At 37.7% G+C, this 18759-nt stretch overlaps 1 protein-coding gene and 1 long non-coding RNA gene across 6 annotated transcripts in view; one reads left to right on the top strand and one right to left on the bottom strand.

Moving 5' to 3' along the window:
* Positions 1–1086: 1086 nt before the first annotated feature.
* On the top strand, positions 1087–16365 carry LOC123867731. Its single transcript, XR_006796494.1, has 3 exons — positions 1087–1100; positions 14466–14468; positions 16134–16365. It is a non-coding gene; the product is annotated as an uncharacterized LOC123867731 (long non-coding RNA).
* The window catches only part of LOC123873458 (inactive dipeptidyl peptidase 10), a 136635-nt gene continuing 119686 nt past the window's right edge, over positions 1811–18759 (bottom strand). For 3 of the 5 annotated variants that reach the window (XM_045918692.1, XM_045920194.1, XM_045919451.1), the window contains exons 5-19: positions 16604–16802; positions 14330–14404; positions 13818–13870; positions 11905–12116; positions 11375–11595; positions 10905–11008; positions 10696–10825; positions 10057–10297; positions 9517–9585; positions 8395–8710; positions 7971–8120; positions 7333–7518; positions 6847–7004; positions 6120–6325; positions 1811–5536 (exon numbers count right to left, since the gene is read on the bottom strand). In XM_045918692.1, coding sequence (XP_045774648.1) covers positions 5408–5536; positions 6120–6325; positions 6847–7004; positions 7333–7518; positions 7971–8120; positions 8395–8710; positions 9517–9585; positions 10057–10297; positions 10696–10825; positions 10905–11008; positions 11375–11595; positions 11905–12116; positions 13818–13870; positions 14330–14404; positions 16604–16802 — 2449 coding nt within the window. In that variant the 3' untranslated portion in view covers positions 1811–5407. The remainder of the gene's footprint in view (positions 5537–6119; positions 6326–6846; positions 7005–7332; positions 7519–7970; positions 8121–8394; positions 8711–9516; positions 9586–10056; positions 10298–10695; positions 10826–10904; positions 11009–11374; positions 11596–11904; positions 12117–13817; positions 13871–14329; positions 14405–16603; positions 16803–18759) is intronic. The other 2 variants (XM_045920972.1, XM_045921736.1) reach the window with 1 other exon arrangement.

Genomic DNA, 18759 nt, shown 5'->3' with positions numbered 1-18759 from the left:
AGATAAGGAAATAATTGACATAGTCATCACATAGTCCCCTATATTCTTGCCCCAAAAGTATTATCTATGGTTTCGGAAGCTTTCGCTACACTGGAAGACTAAAGGGCTTTAATTACGAAAGAAACAGTGATCATAGAGAGAAGCTGCTGCAAATAATCCAAGTTTATAGATCTTAGTGTTGATATTAACCAATAACAACCTGTCATTATATAATTAAATACAATTATCTACACGTAATATATTGGTGTTATTCAATGAAAATCTCATCAGTTTAATTGATTTCCTTCCTTTTTCAGGGAATTAATACTTACTGTTAAAGGCTTGGCCTGACCTCTACGTGCAGCCTGTTAAGTGGCGATGCACATTTATTAATTTGCGGATCGATTAAGATATCCGTATTAGCTATTTTATTCAGTACGGATATCGTTTGGCATGCCAATATGCTGTATAATAACTAGGTATTATTATACTGTATAACTATAGACCTTCCGCTAAAGAAATGAATATAACATGATGTAAAATTTAAAGCACCCGGTTTCCAAACTCTCTCGTTTTATAATAACTATAAAATTTCATATGTTCGTGATGTAAATATAGCCCGTAATATATTGTCTAGGTTTGTTATACAATTGTAGGGCAAAGCAATATAGTTTATATTTTAATAATGGAAGAATTTCAAAAGTACTAAATTAAATTTTACCTTAGAATATTAATATTTTAATATTTAATACATAATTACAACGAATTCGATTTGACTAGGCCCTACGTATATCAGATGCAGATATAATTTTTATTTAATATATCCAATATAATATCGAAAATTTTTGCAATAGAAGAATCACAGCATCCTTAAGACCAACGGCGATTGAAATTAACGATCATCGACATATCGTAGGTATTTTAATTGTAAAATTTAGACCAAATTGGCAGTCTTCACAAACATGGAATGTACGATATGCGTCTATGCAGGTATCCGATAACACTTAACAAATATCGGCTGACGATTATTTCTATACAACAACAACGAATTACCTACTTACGTCAGTAGGGTAAGAACACGCCGAAGATGCCTCACTGCATCACTTCGTGGGCGCAGTTCAGTTCGATTTTGTCACCTCCAAATAAACGAATGTATGCAAATACCATACGCACGTAGGCACGTACCTCATTGGGATGCATCGTTAGAGAGTCACTCAGAAAAGCAGATATCTAATATTATTGCAGGGCATTGACACGTAGAGGTTTATCGAAAAGCACGATTGCTATTTTATCGAAAAGCACGATTGCTATTTTATCGAAAAGCGCGATTGGTATCCTGACAATCGCAGCATAAAATATCGCGGGTTTCTCGAAAATTTACCAAGATGCCTTGACTTGGGTGATCATTTGCATTGATTTGTTTTACATGGAAGTGACATCGAGGTAGGAACATAAGCCGCGATCGCGAGATATCCCCGTGAGACGTCTTTGGCATTTCTTTATCCTAAGTGAAGTGAACAATATCTACATCGTTCATACACATACTATCCGATTTGTTATAATAAGTAAGTATCATCTCTTTCCGTAAAACTGAATTATTTTCTAATGGTCAACAATACTATTTTAAATTGTTCAAGTATTACGTAAAGTAACCACCTTCTTCAAGAAGAAATGTTTGATTCCTATTTCTCGTGGAACAGTGCGTAAGGCTTTCCGCTGTTATTATGTAGTATGGAAATTTTTCAATATAATTACGAGTTTTAACTGACTTTGTGATGTCAGTATACAAGAACCCATGGGCCGTCCATTAAATACATTTTTATTTAAAATGTAATTATACACAGTGTTGCTGATTGCGTGTGCTTGTTTCGAGGCAAATCTTAGAAAACACAGCGGGAAGTTTCGAACAAATTAGTAGGTCCTGTTATTTTGAATCATGTAACGTATATTTCATATCGTTCTCGGTTAGTAGATAATGGAAACACACATTCACACCGTCTTTTAATTGCCTATAACGAGAAGGCGATTTCTAGCTCCTTTAATCTACTTTGTACATGCTTATTGGTTACGATTATTTATTTACGCAGTATTGTTGAGGTCTATATATAGCGTTAAAGTTACTTACGGGGTAGTTACGACTAGGTATATATATACCTTCAAGACTTAAAAAAATTCTGGGTTTACATTACCTAGTTTAAAAATGAAAAATGCTAATTTGTGGTACCTAGATGCTTTTAATTAATGTCAAACACCGATTTTTATCCGTCAACGACCAACTTTAAACAGTGAGAAGTTGCTGCCGACTTACGCCGACTAGCCTGACTTTTTTAAATAAAAATAACGAGCAAACGTGCAGGCGGGTCCCCTGATGTTAAGTGATTACCGCCGCCCATGAACATTTGCAGCACCAGAGGTACCACCGATGCGTTGTTGGCCTTTAAGGAACTTGTTGGTCCGTCCCTTGAATAACCCCATGTCATTATCTAATGGAAAAACCGCCAATGGGAGTTGATTCCACAGTTTGCATGTGCGTGTAAGAAAGGACCTGGCATAACGGACAGTACACCAGGATCTTTGCTAGTGTGTGCTGTTTGGTATATCCTTCTCTACGTCAAAATAAGATACTTAGTATTTGCGTAAAGTTGGATTATTATTGACCCCGATTTTCGAGTAAATACTGTAGTTATGTCTACATTAAAGTGTAATGCCCTGCATTCTGCATAAATTTTTGCTCGAGAGGTACTTATTAATCGGATTGACATTAAAGATCGTCTTCGATACCTCTTACCTCTTAGCAATAATTTTATGATTTTGTGTATAGGGAGCGATTTCAGGTTTACCTATTCACATTCACACTTTACCTACTACTAAAATGCGATATAAACTTTGTTCTGATAACAATATTGAGATGTTGGCATTTATGTAACAACTTCACTATGCGCAAAACCTCGCGGCGCGAAGTTTCGCGTCTTTCACGTCACGAGCTTTGACGCCGCAATACGTCCGTGAGTGAAGAAACATAAATCAATAAGAAAGATCTGAGATGAATCGATGGAGCAAAAGCAGCAGAGGGTCAGGGGATGATCAAGGTCACTTCATTTCTAAAAATTACAATATGAAACTTTCGATTACACATATAACTAATGTTAGGTTAATTTAGTTATTTAATACATTTGTAACAGTGACTAAGCGGTATAAAAAGTAACTTTAAAAATCCGTGATTTATGTTCAAAGAAAACTGCGTATTGTAAAAGGCCTAATAGATTCCCTAAACGATAAGCTCCTCATTATTTTTTTCAAACGTATATCTAAGTATTTTATAAATAAGGTAGGTATATTACAAAAAGAAAAAAATATTCGTAAGCTCGCGTCAAACTAAGGCGAAAATCGTGCGGGATGTGGGACGCGAATATGCGACTACACTGCACCAGTTGGGTATCTAGGTAGATATGTTATACCTACAAGTTCATTTCGCTATCCACGTAATAGCTTCCCACATCGCGCGCATATTTCGCATCAGTCTGACCTAAGCTTTAAATGTATATTAATGGTAATGTAACGGTTACACTTCATTTATAAAGGTGGAAGTAGAAAGAGCTACAGGTTACAGTAAAGCCTAGGAAGTAAAGCTCGTATTGCTATGAATATTACGATCACATTATGTTGTTATTATGTCATAGAGTACCTAATATGCTTTTCAGGATTTATTATAGGGCGGCATCCTCTTCAAAATGCTTCATTGTATTAGTCTTATCAATTTGCTCTATATTGGACTAAGAGCCAGCGCGTGCCAGACCTTCATTATTTTATAAAAGCTGAAAGTTTCTCTCCGTATTGTCCCTAACACAGGAACGATCAGCTACTATGAAGTTTAGATAATGGTGGCTTTGGGAGATAACAGGTAACAAAAGGCGGAAAAATCTTACGTCAAAGTATAAAGTCATTTTTTTAAATATTTTCTTCGGAATAGTAGGTGTGTATTAGAAATCACCTCGTGCATTGCCAGACACTTAGTATCGTGGAAACCCCTTGCTACCCTAAAACTTTTAAACTTTAAGAACGTCAGGCAGGGGGTTGCCACGACACAGTGTCTGGCAATGCCTGACGTGATTTCTAATACCTAAATAATTTTCCGAAAAAATATATAGAATAGACTTTATATTTTGACGTAAGATTTCTACAATTTAATACCTGTTATCTCTCAAAGCCACCATGACCCAAACTTCAAAGCCGCTGATCGTTCCTCCCTGTGCTGGGGACAATACGCAGAGAAACTTTCACCTTTTATAAAATAATAAAGGTCTGGCACGCGCTGTATCTCTCTTTATATCTATAGTTAAAGAGTTGTGCCTACTTATAACTGAATTGGTATCGATGAACAACATCGATGAATTTTTAGATTCAATAAATATACCAGATTACATAACAGCTGTAGGTATATTAAATTCTTCTTCATTCTATGTTAAATTTTTTCTGATAGTTAGGTATGTGCTTTTAATAACGACGTAGGAATATCTACTAGGTACCTATCTGAAACCAGGGATCTAAGCAGAAAATCAATAGGTGTAAAAGAAGTTTGCCGTTGCTGTTGTTGGATAAAAAATATAAAAATTAAAAATAGATTTATACATATGTGAGTGTGCTGTGCCATCGGATGAGAAATTTAACATAGAATAGTGAATAAGCTGATTTAGTAAGTAATAATTTATATAGTCTTATAGGTGAAATTTAGTAAAGACGTCATAAAGGCGAAGGTTGCACAAGCTGCATTTTATAGATAAGTACTAACAACGATTTCGTTTAAAAAATTACTTAAGTAGTCAGATTTTTTCTGTATCTATTATAACCTACGAAGTATCTATTTATTATATTTTGAATAGCAATTTTTTAACAAAGTTAAACCTTTTGTTATAATAATCATAAGATGATTAATATTAAGGTACTAAATATATTATAATGTATACTAGCAGATAGCAAAACGTACAACCCTTTGTAATGACCTAATATGAGTTCAATTTAAGGACATTCTGTACAGTTCATGCAGTCTCACGTCTTGCCTATTATGTATAGGTAGGTACAAAATCCGGACTTAAAGCAAACAAATACTTAAAACAAATCTATAACTAAGAAAAAATTATCCATCCAATGTACAGATATTATGACATCTCCTTTAGGTAATAAGGTACTTATATTTATTTACAATACCACTGTCTTATACTTAAAACTACACACGTCATCATTTTATTTCATCTATCTAGCATCTTCAACGGAAGGCATATTTAAACTAAACTTAATATGAAGAACACCATAATTTTAAATCACTATTTCATTTACATATTTACACAATAATTATTATAATAACAAACCTATTACGTATTCTAAAAATGATAGAATGTTTTATCTGACACTTTTTGCTAAATATATAATTTTATCTATCTGGCGGAGGCAGCTTGGTGTCTTCAGGGTCAAGAGATAGGCACTCTCGGAGATAATCTTCCATTGATCGGTATACGTGTTCGATAACGCCCTTCAAGTCGTGCCCTTCGTCAGCGTAAGCCTGCAAAGAAGATTAGTATCATAAACGCGTGATTTAAGCTTTCGTCCAACTATGGAAGGATCATGATTTTAGCAGCACTAATAATTTACCTAACCATACCACATACCACCACTACAACTAGATATTTACCATAGGTATTTCTATTACAAAACAAATCAGTACTTTCATTTATTATCAGTCAGAGATTAAAAGTGTAGCCACTTTTAAACGCCAATAAATAAGTGACAGAGAACAATATACACGAGCGATACTTAATCGACTGCTGCTATTGCGACTGCCGTCGACAGCGTCAAAAGCCGCTAACGTGTCGTCGGGCAGCTACCGACACGTGTGGTCGGCAGCAACGGACAAAGTGCGTTTGTAAGCAAATTTAATACTGAGAAGGTATTAGGCACTGCCAAAAAATATCAACAAACGAACGGCTTGCCAATGATAGGCTCTGCAAGTTCATTCAAAGCCCCAGAAACAGATGGGAAATCCCAGCATACATTTGTACCAGCCGAGAATAGCACAAACAGGTCTGTATGTAGGCATTCTCTGTATTAGAAAGAATCACTTAGGGCATTAAAAGAAATTGGTATACCTGATAACGAAAAAGCACGCCGGCGTCGGTAAGCGCTCGGGCTAGTTGTAGAGCATGCGGGTAGGGCGCACTCATGTCGGCCATGCCGTGTATGAGGTACAGCGCGTGCCGCGGCACGTGGTGAGCGCGCTGCGACGCGTCCGCCTCCACGTAGCCCTTGTAGTTCACAGAAGGCTGACCGAGGATGCGCTCCGTGAATGCTACATCTGAACACATGAGTAACAAATGTCACTAAGTATCACTACGCTATGACCCTGGAAAGATGGCGGATTGCGGGCGGTGGCAGCACAATCAACCATAATACTTATTATCTTGTAGCTACCAGCCTATCGAGCGTCGTCGTTCAATAGAGGAACCGATGCGTTTTAAGAGATCTCGGAGCCTCCCAAATGCGCAGAGAATGGCCAGTGGCCACCGAGTAGGTTTAAGTAGGTAGAATAATTCTACATATTCTCAGGATTGGATAAGTCCCAAGTGGGATTGGTAAGATTTCCCCCAGGATATCGAGAATCTTAAAGAGATTCCCTCGTCAACAAAAACAAAGGATATCACTAGATATTTATAAACGGCGTAAAGTCAGCTTGTCGGGTTAGTTTTTTGAAACTACTCGAAAAGTTAGCATGTTTTTCGGATTATACACGTCGTCTTGAAAGCCGGGGCATGTCAGCAAGATTGAAATGAAATAGCAGAAACTAAAGCTTTTCAGGTTATATGAAAAAGGACTCACTATAATACAACCAGTCTGTTATCGGCGACACGGCGATTCCACACTTCAACGTGTCCTGCTGCGATCCTAGAAGCATCGCCGTCACGTAGCCGCCGTAACCCCAACCCCACACCGCGACCCGTGTCACGTCCAAAAATTTGAATGTGTCTAATAAATATCTGAAAATGATAAACAATAAAGGTTGAAATTTACATATACTCTTTTAGCAGTGAAATAAAGGTACAACGATAATCTATTAATGAATTAAGGTAACGGTGAAGAAGTATACTTTACTCAGATTTTATCCAGATTTTTTCTTAATTTCGCGCCTGCCATAAAAGTTCATAGACATATGGCTAAAAATGGAATGAAATTTTCTTTTTTCGCCAACTTTTATCCGTGTTTAAGATCGATCGTTTCAATATTGCGTAATTGCCTAAAGTACAAGCCTAATTCACAATAAAAAAAGTTTCAGAATTCGGCCATGAAAGTACGATAAGTACGTACCTAATAACAGCCAATTGGTCAGCCACCTCGACTCCGCCGAGGCGACCGCGTAGGAGCGCGCGCGGGAGACCTCTCGCGCCTGCTACGTCTAATTTTACGTAAACTACGTCATTACGTGAAGACATGTACGTCCCCCAGTCTAGGAGAAACTCGTCGGTTACTTGCTGACTGCCGGGTCGTCCATCCCTATGAAACAATTACAATGCATAATATTATAAATGCGAAAGTACCACCAAGTGAGAATTCAGTCAACGGCTAACTGGTATTTGAGTAAAAAACCTATGTCTGTTTGTCTGGCTGCTATAGAGAGAGAGCTTGTGAGAGCCAGACCTTTGTTATTTTATAAAAACTGACAGTTTATCTGCGCATTGTCCCCAACACTGGGAGGAACGATCAACGACTATGAAGTTGGGATCATCGTACAGACATACCGGCATCTCATATACGAATATATTAATATTTTTATTCCGGAAAATTGACAAGTTGCCTTGGCATTTTCAAAAACCTAAATCCACGCGAACGAAATCGTCGACATTATAAAAAGAGTAGGTAAGTAGGTATGTTACGGATTGGGAAATACCTTAGTTTTTTAAAGGTTTATTTGCGTAGGTACAAAAATATATAATAAAGTGACTTACACTTGAACGAGGACTGGGAAGGCAGCATCGCGCAGTTCCTCCCGCCATGAGGGGGGCAGAAAAAGCTGAACTCGAGCTTTCGACCCGCTACTCAGCTTCACATCAAATGATCTACGACTAGGCAATGCCAACTCACGTAATCGTACTGATCTGCAAAGATATAAGCATGGTTATACCGAAATATTCCATCACAATTAACATTTTGTGGCTAGGTTTAGTAATGTCGGCAACACATTTTTAATACGTCACACCACGTTACGCTACGTCAGATTGATAGGTTACATTAGTTTATGATTGTGGTGTATATTTTTATATATAAAATAGTATTCGTATAATAAAAATTACTACAATTGATTCAACATGCGTGGTTGACGGAAGATGGAGCGGCGGTTACAATATTCCCAGATCATAAATTATTTCTTACCTATAAGGCCTCGTATCGTATAATATTCTTTCTAACTTATGTGTTCTAGCGTCATGAAGTCCGGCGAGTGGAGGCCCGGGGCCTCCACATTCCAGAACATAATGGGTTATCCCAAGCTTCGGCCTCGCAGGAGAAAAAGTGGCGCTCCAGAAAGTGCAATTCGCGTAGTGCAAACGCGCGGGCCAAAGTGCCAGCTCGCAGGTTAGGCAACGCGGCTCTTCGCGTTCGGCGCGCGCTCTGACGGAGTTACTCCCCCCACCGTAGTTTGGATCCCGGACCACATAGACTTGTCTTTGTCCTGGTCTTTCAGCACTACCTATAAGTAAAATGAAATATTGTATTTTTAAATTCAGGAATAATTTTTATTGGCACCGCACACCAGACTTTTATACAAAAACGATTATGTAACTAGAAGTGCGTAGAATATCTGTAGCTATATATCTATAACCACATTACTCCAAAACCTAAAGGCATTCATATGCAAACCGTAACCGTACCGTTGTCGCAAGTACAGTAATGAGTTTCTGGTGAGGATGCGGTGTCAACCACTACCGTAGGTAATAACGGCCTATCCACTACCAGCGATTTTTAACCGACTTTAAAAAAAGGAGGAGGTTCTCAATTCGTCGGATTTTTTTTTAGATTCTGGTACTGTATTATATTATATTCTGTGATTCGGGACAAAACTAACAATCTTTCCGCTCGCAGCAGACTTGCGAACCATTAAGTATGATTTTTGGTAACTGTATCTACCAAACATGCGATGGTTACAGTTACCCGAGGAGAACCCGGTTTCTTGTAGTAAGATGGAATGCTTGATGCGTTGCAATTCACTGCGCTTAAATAACACAATAATCATAAGAGTTTTAAAGGGCACAAAAATGCTGCACTCTAAAACCCTTTACAAGCTCTACTACACACTAAATTGGATTCCGAGATGCTGTGAATGTAGGTAACATATACGTATTTGTTTATATTAAACGAAGACAAATGAGTGCTGTTCAAATAACAAAATTGATGATGTTTGGCTTGAATTGGTTTTGTTTTAAATTGATGTTTGGTTAGTAGACGATATCAATAAAACACCACTCGGCAGCAATCAATGATTATCACAATACTTAATTTGATTAGCCTCCGTGGTTATATTAGCAGGTCCAAAATTATGAGGGTAAAACTTTTCGACGTCAACACCTTTAATAAAAAAAGAAAAAGGTATATATAAATAGACATCCCTATTCCCTACTAAATACCAAGTTTGTCAGAACATTTTGTAGCCCTTAAACGGTTTAGTGAGACACATTATACCAAGAATTCTCCGGAAATAGCTGTAGTATATAAGAAGTTCTAGAGTTGCTAACCAGTACAAGTGTACCTATCATGGTATATTAGCTGTGGATAAAGGTGCAAACAAACTACCGTGATGTGATATCATATTATAACATACTCTGGCTTTACGTTCAGTCATTATTATAACGCTAGCGCTCCATAGTGCCACATCTGACTATTATAACTTAACTAGTATGCTCTTCTACAATCGAGATCGATTAAAATGCATGACTGCTATCCATTGTAAAATTTGAAATAGGCACTGTAGTTTGTTTACGCCTTAAATTTTCTGGGTAAATTTCCGCCACGAAATAAATATGTTTGAATCTGGCTTACCTAAATAATATACTAAGTGATTTTCCTGGTCCCACGCCAGGATTTTGGCGACTTCCACTTTCCCATGAGATAAGACAGCCATACGTTGTCGCAACACATCGACATGTTTAATATGTGTATAGTATTGGCCGCCACCCTCTTGTACTGCCGCTAAAAGTAGAAAGGCGCTGCCATCTTCCGAATAGACGGGCTGTTCATGGACTTCCAACCAGGGTTCGTCGGTAGCTTTTTCTGAATGCGTCTAGAAATTCAAATCCGAATAAGTATACTTGAAAACCACCTCTTTAGTGACTATTCATCGTCATCATCATCACAATAATCTCATCACTGGCTCGCTAGTGAGCACGGGGCTCCTTTTAAAATGACAAGGGCTTAGACATAGTCCACCACGCTGCCAAAGTGTGGATCGGCAGACTTCAGACACCTTTGAAAACACTATGGAGAACTAAAGACGTCAACACTGGCAAGAATCGCTTGGATAGATACAAATAATTATTAAATAATAATTTATGTCAACCACGACGCATTAACGCAAGCTTACTAACGCAACGCTAATTTTGACTTGTAATCGACACGGCCTGATATAAATAATTATTTTCTAGAATACCCATACCATAATATCCTAGAATACAAAATTACCTCCGTACACGTCCAATTAGGTGCGTAACAGCTACTGTACACAGTGAGATTCTGCGCCCGATTCATCCAAACCACTCCTATGTGAGAATTTTCTTTGCCCACCCATTGGGCTGATATGAGATAATATTCCCTGAAACATGGGATAATATATGAGGTTGAGACAAAGATGACAAGTTAAATAGAAGCTTTAGAATAAATTTATAACCTACATTCCATCTAACGTACTAGGAGGCTTGACTTCCCATCTTGGAGGCGAAGTGACATTCTGGACCGCCACAATCGATAACTTCGCTTGTGGTATAGAACTGCCAGGCTGAAATTAAAAGTCACAATATTTCAAAAGATAATCTAAAGAAAGATAATCATAGACTTTAAAATAACAGTTGAATTTTAATTTCAGTACGTAGGTATTCATAATATTATTATAAGTAGATATTATTTTACTATAGATAAATGCAGTGTACAAAGTTTAACTTTACTTCCTACGCCAGAGATACGTTGCGCAAATGACTTGTACAATGCATCGATTGGATCATTCAGATCTGGTGGCGTAGATTGGCAGCGTCGTATAGCGTTGAGTGCTGGTAGTGTGTTTTTGGTCAACAAAATATGATTTGATTCAACACGCATCGCGTGACGACAGACTTAATGTTCTTAAAAGTCAGAGTATAATATTTACCGTTGGATACCTAACAGAAACGTGGTCAGGGAAGACTGATGGCAGACTACTGTTAAGAGTAGGAAGCAGGAAGCCCGATCTGGTGGCACCAGCGCCGCCGATGCCGTTGGATATGTGGGGGAACATCAGCTCCGACACCTTGCTGTCGTCGTACTGCACGTACATCACGAATGTGCCGTCTTTTGAACCCCAAGTCGCTGATGAGGTTTTTGTCACCTCCTCTGCAACCATTTGAAAAAGTATTATTACATTACTGTTATACATATCAACGTGTAGGTACAAAATATACCCTTCTTATTTGTGGTTTGAGTGCAGATAGGCGCAGTCGAGGTAGAGCACCCACTAGGTGGACAAGGTTTGTCCTTGTGGCAACACAACACAAGTACTTAGGACAAAAATCTCGGATATAGAAATTTCTTAGATATCTACCTACTTATGTCCTCTGTGGACATCCATCAGTTGAAACGATAATGAATAGATTTATGTTTGATCTGGCTGGTGACAGCGATAATAGGGAAGTCAATAATCACCTTGGTACAACCAATCGGATACGCCATTGTACACGCGGCCCGGGCTTGCGTCGGTGGTGAGCCGCAGAAGGGGCGCTCGGCGAGCGGGCGGCGCCGGCCTGGCCAGCACCTCGTTGTCTGCGACCAGGATGAGCGCGCCCTCGGTGCCGAGCCACGCCGCGTGCTGCCACTCCCAGCTGCTCTGACCTTCGCCGAACAGCGGGATGTGGTGGCTGTGAAAACGGATACAACTGTTTATTCACACCATTTGATCTAAGACCATCCTATCTGTAACTCTCGATAACTTTCCTAGAAACGTGTTATTTGTCAAAGATTGTATGACCTTTTTGAGAAATAACAATGTTGCTATAAGTGACTTACTCGTACCTATCTACAGATTACCGATAGATGGATTATTATTATTAATAATTTTGACCATTAGAGAGCAATGCCTATCCATTTCAGCAGTCTCATACTGAGGTTGCTCAAATGGAAACGAAGCTTACTCAATGTGTTTGGGGTTTGAACTGAGGCTCCATTGAGCTGTTGTTACGTGTGTTGTTGTACGTGGATACGATACGTGGATACTGCCTCCTTGTCTAAGTTATCACACTAATCGTACCTACTCACGCCAAACGAATTTTCTAGGACTTTAACCCACCAAGGAATCGCAGACGACGCCGCGGCTAACGCATTCCCCAATACTGAAAAATGCCACATTTAGAGCCACCACCTAACGGGTCCTTTAGACAATATGATAATAGGTTTTGCGGTCAGTATTGCCTCGGTCAGTGAACTGAGTGACGGATAGCTAAATGACCTATGGTCATTGATTACTCTAACTGATGCAGAATTTATCGTATAATAGACCACAGATTATCGAGTTTATTACCATTATTAAATTGAATGATTTACTATGGCTTATTTTATAAAAAAGAACTTTCGAATCTACTTACTGAACAATAAAAAGTCGTAATCTTTTTAATAATTGAGTTATGTTCTATGGTAAACCTTTAAAGTCTCGCGGTCTGATTTTATTTAAACAATTAGGTATGATCATGAATGCAACAAAAGTGGAATCGTAAAAAAACTCCGGTTAAGTTTTAATGATAGCGAGTTATTCTTAACGATTACAATTTTCATTCGTTAATGGAGCGGAAGTGCCTTCCGGCCGTTTGGAACAAAAGAGCCCTTCAATGAGACGTAGGGTTGTCGTATGACATCATATTTGTTAAAATTTTGTTCCGGTTTTATAATTGTGGTGATAAAATACTGAATACACGTATATTTATTATAACAGAATAAATAATTAATTTGTATATATTATGTCAAGATATTTGTAAAGTAAATATATCCGTAATAAGGCAGTCGAAAAAATTAGGAAATAGTGTTTTAAAGTGCAAAGAGAAATAATAATTTGATAAAATTCTTAGTCCATTAGCAATATTAATATATTTAATAAGAAGTTAAGTTGGTAACCCTATTTAAAGCATTATGTTCGCCCTCTTTTCTGTGGCATGTAAGTAGTTATATCTAGAACCGTTTTACATCTTGAAACTTAGTTGTGCTAAGGTTCTTAAGGTTACTCAAGTTTTATTGCAATATTACCTGATTAAACCGTTTTCGCTGTTTATATAAAAATGCAAGTCAAGCTGGAAACATTTATATTTATGTATTATATATATATTTTATTAATAAAATTAAACATTAAAATATACTAAAATTAATAATATACCGATAAATGTAAGAGACATAGACAGATAGGTATCTAAAGATACTTCTGAAATGTAAAAGCTAACTTTAAACGTTAGATACTCAGATTAAAATTAAGAATTACAAACTGCGTCGATGATATTAATTTTTGTATATTTTTCACGTAGCAAAATAAAATTTCTTTAAGAAAAAGTATCAAATAAGAGCCAATATCGACTTACTCATTTGTGACGTCATAAACTGTGTAGTGCGCTGTGAAAGTCCGTCGATAAACCTGTAAAAGTAATTTTAAAAATACTTTATTGTCAATAAACTCTACTTTTTTAAGGGTTTGTTGTTAAAAGATATTAAAAATCGATTTTGATTGAAAGCTAGAAAATCCTAAGAAGAAATAAGGGCCTCTGGTGCTACGATTTGTACTCGTAGTACGATTACGAACCGTAGCACCCGATTTGCACTCATACGCATCGTAGCACGATATGAGAGCTTCAACGGTTTTTGAGACGCACTGAAATTCGAAATTACTCGTATGAATCTATGTAAGTTAGTTCAAATCTCATGCATTGGATTACACTCCTTCAATTTACGCTTATAAAAGAGTAGAAAATATTTCATGTTAAAAAAACATTTATTTTTATGAATAGTCCTGGATTTAATTTCGATCGACTTTAAATAACAAATAGAAAAGATGTGACTCTATGTTACAAACGAAGACCAAAAAATATGTATTTACCTCCTTGATATTGTGTTGGAACAGCACAAAGCGTAGATTCGGCGAGCACTGGTAACCGCGTACATTGAGCTGCCTCTAAAAAAACAGAAAATATAAATAAATAATTTCATAGTTAAAATAGGAAGTTAGTAGGAAGGTAGTAGGTTAGGAAGTATTATAATAGTAGCGATGGTAAGAGACCTGATGTTATGACGCTCGTTCCTTGAAAGATTGGGAGGTCGCTTGTTTGGGATGCAACATGTACAGACACTTTAGCTACATCCCACATTCATTTGACCTCCTCTGTGGTGGGTGAAGCGGCCACCAGCGCCGAACGGGCCAAGAGCCAATGGACCAAATATGAAAACCTCGATGGGAGCTTCAAATTTGTACCTTTTGGCGTGGAGACCTTGAGACCGTGGGGTCCCGGGGGCTCGAGATTTTTGAGGAAATTTCGAAAAGGGTTATCGAATCAATTTGGGGACTGCCAAGAGAAGTAAAGACTTAACACTATTGAAATAACAGTGTTTTTTTTTCAAATTAAAATTGTAGTGGGTAAGTATCAAAATAATAAAATTTTATAATTATAAGTTAAAACTTTTAACATTACTTTAGGTTTTACATCTATCTGCACTCCAACCACTATTAACATTAGCATGTCGGTGACGCAACCATGAAGTTTTATCCATCCCAAAATCGCCCAACGCGCCTAAAGAAGTTTTCACTTCAAAAACAATACGCCGCGCCGGTAATATAATACATTTAACCGCGTAACACTGCAACATGTGGTGACCGCTACGCCTCCACCCTAAAGGCTATTCAGGTGGGAAATTGAATTTGCATTGTTTCAAAGTCCAGAACTTTGACATGACTTAGTTTCAAGGAAAATTTACGGGATAATTTCGAGAGGCGCTTTTGCAAGACTTACGCTGCATAACAATTTAAACTTCGTCCGCGATATTGAAATTTTTGTAACGTTTTCTGTAGTGTACCTAAACCTAGTGAAAAGCATTTTGCTCGCCATTCATTAGAACCTATCTGATAGAATGGCTAGCACATACCTACCTAGCACGTATAGTACTATTATAACTGATATTTATAAGCAGCTTATAAGTAAAGAATAAAAATCTAAGAAAAAGAAAATTTTCGTAGCTCGTATAGGTTAGGAACACTAAAACTGGTGGTAGCCTTATTTTATGGTGGTTAAGTTTTTTTATATTGTCCTTCTTTTTTCGGGGTTCAATCTCGTGTTTTAAACAATTGAATATTACTTGATTTAACGGTGAAGGAAGATATCGTGAGGAGACCTGCATCCCTGAGATTTTTCGGTTCTCCATAAAGTTCTCTCTCTCTGTGTGAAATTTGCCAATCTATGGCCTAAACTCATCTCATTCTGAAAAAAGACCCGTGCTCAGTAGTAGGCCGGCGATGGGTTGAGACTTGAGATGATGGTAGCTATACAGTACTTACCTAAGGAGTAACGATAAACCTCGCAAGCTTCTTGGATAAACCACTTAGCAACTTACAAGCACGTGTAATATCCGCAACACGGCGGTAACATGGCGCTGCTGCCGGTTAAACGGCATTTCCACTCTAACAGGTAATTCATGTGGTAAATTGAATTTGCTTTGTTCCAAAACTCCGGAACTTTGGCCGGATTTAGTTTAGAGACGAATTTACGGGATGAATTCAGCGGATGCCTTTATCACGTTGGGTAGGTAATATTTTGACCTTTATTTGGAAAGAACATGGATGAACAATTAATTTTAAGTTCACTTATTTGTAGAAAAAAATAAATTTGATAAACTGGTGACGCATTCCGGAGCTTTCTTCATACAAACGTAGGAGGGTGATCACTACATTATTTGATATTGTACGCTCAAAACTAAGTATTATACCGATTTGTCTTGTCATTATCTAGGTTTGTTGATATATTATAAAACATTGAAAAAATATTGATTTTAAAGTTGTGAACCTCGAAAGATTCCTATTTTAACACTAAATTTAGGACAACTTTGTGCGTAAATATAATAGATAAGATTAGGAGTATGACAATTCTAAAACCTGATAGAGATAGCCTAATGGTTAAGACGTTGTTATCCTCCTATTCGAGGAGTCTAGAGATCGATCCCAGGCACACACTTCTCGGTAGGAACGGCATTCCGAACCAGTGGTACATTATTTGGACGATTCAAAAGCACTTGTAAAAGTTTACTTAAATAAAAATATTTCTTCTTCTATATTCTTTTCTATTCTAATTGGTTGATGCTGATAATGATTTGGCAAGATACTCACTAGAGTGTGGTTGGTAACGAGTACAGTGAGGGTGTTGTTGAAGGTGTCGAGAGCCAGCAGCCCGCCGTCGTCCGCCTGGTACACGAGCTGGTGCGAGCTGACCCACGTGGTCGGCAGCCGCTCGCCGGTCAGGTCGCCGCGCAGGAACTCGTCCAGGCGCATGCGACGACCCGACCAGTAGAGCAACTCGTCCACATATCTGTAATTAATTGCATTATGTAGAGTGTAGACTGATCTGCAGGGTATGGAATCCGAATTATTGCAAGATGTTCTTGCATAGCCAGTATTCTATTATAGTGAAAAAATAACAATGGTGTGACATTGTAATGTTGCACAAAGCGTGCAAAGGCGATCTTATCGCTAAAGCGATCAATCTCTTTGAAGCAACTTTTGGTGAGAGGAATGGTAGCGAAATTGGTTGATACGATAAAATAATTTCACCTCTATTATTTTAACTACATATATTATATTTTATAAAATAGACTACATGGCTTTACCTAACAACCTAAACCATCCTAAAGTTTAAGATCACAAAAGTAACAATTCAAAAGGATCTTCAATGCTGAAGCTGATGAAAAACACTTTTCATCTATGCTCAGGCTCTTAAGGAGTTAAGATGCAAGTTTAAAATTTACTCATACCACCAACACCGCAAGTACCTACCAAAACTCTAAATTAAAACAAAGTTTTTTTTTGCGGCTAACTTGTGTTCCCCCTCCATACTATGAGCAACATATTTTTAGTCTATTAAATAACTCGTAATAGAGACTTTCAATACCTACTGCACAATAAGGAAGGATTCATCCCGTTTCTGGTTTTGTAAAAAGCGAAAACCAATTCGATGACGTATTGCTTTTCGTTTCAGCAAAAAGCTTACTACAAAATAAGTTAATAAGAATTCAGTAGGTAGGTTCTTGTAGCTTTCGTGCACGAATTCCAAATCCAGCCCACGTTGCATGTGAAATTGTAAATGCATAAGAGAAATATTTTGAAATATATTTTCTCACCGTATTTACATATGAAATTGTAAGACAGGAAAACAACTGCTATTTATGATGTGTTGCTAAAATATTCGTGTTTCGTAAAAAGATGCATTTACAAAACAACTTGGAGGTCAGGTAGTGTGTGGCTGCTGTTTATATAGGAGTAGGTACTGGCAAGGGCCAAGATTTTTAACATTGTTAAGCCCGTGGAAGGAACCTAACGTACCTATATGATTAAGATCACAGGTTTGCTATTACATAATCGCTTATGAAGTAAGTATGCGTAAATATGTGTAATCAGTGTGCGGATACATACTTCAAGGTTTTTTTTTTAATTATATGGACTAGCGCTTGGCTGCAATCAGACCTGCTAACAAGTGATAATGCAGACTAAGATGGAGCGCGCTTGCCTAGAAGTTGCCTATTCACTCTTGACTTGAAGGTACCCATGTTATAGGTGGAAGGGAAAACTGATGCCGGAAGGGTGTTCCATATCCTAGGGGTTCGGCTAAGAAAAGAGGAAGCAAATCGCTTCGTACGTGTTCGAGGAATTTCGACTATGTATGGATGTAGACCTTGACGATGCCTGGCGGTACGATGGTAGAAAGGTGAAGGAGGAGCCAGGTCAAAGAGTTATTGTGCACACTCTCCGAAATATATTCAGTAGAATACCAAAAGGTATGATTTCCTTACCCAGCGTATACAGCAGGAAAGTTAGCCTAAATGAATCGAGTCTATATAAAATTGAAGACGTGTCCACGACACTCGCCACTTCTGGTATAAACAACGCCTTTTCTAAGCTATGTAATTTCCACATGCAAACTTGCATGCCAATGCGATCACATTTGCTCAGTTGTTAATACCGAATACGAAATGTCGGATGTGGCAGAGGGCGCCTAAAGACATGTGAAATATTATGTCGTGGAAACGGAAACATATGGCCAGAGTACAGAAATCACTTTATTCGGTGACCTAACTTATTCATATTCGCAGTGCAGCTGTGGCCTGTGCCATATTATGGATGACGAATTGCGACCTAGTTAGTTAGTTAGTTACATAGTTCAAATAAAAGTTAAAGTAAAAAATTAGTTAAGCTTTTTGGACTCGTGCGGGTGAATGGGTCTATTTAGAAAACACTTAAAAAAATCAAAACCAAATCAAAAACAAAATATT

Source organism: Maniola jurtina, chromosome 1 (genome assembly GCF_905333055.1).
Source record: "Maniola jurtina chromosome 1, ilManJurt1.1, whole genome shotgun sequence".
Taxonomy (NCBI): Eukaryota; Metazoa; Arthropoda; class Insecta; order Lepidoptera; family Nymphalidae; genus Maniola; species Maniola jurtina.
The sequence above is the reverse complement of the archived record's forward strand: the minus strand, read 5'-3'. Positions and strand labels throughout refer to the sequence as shown.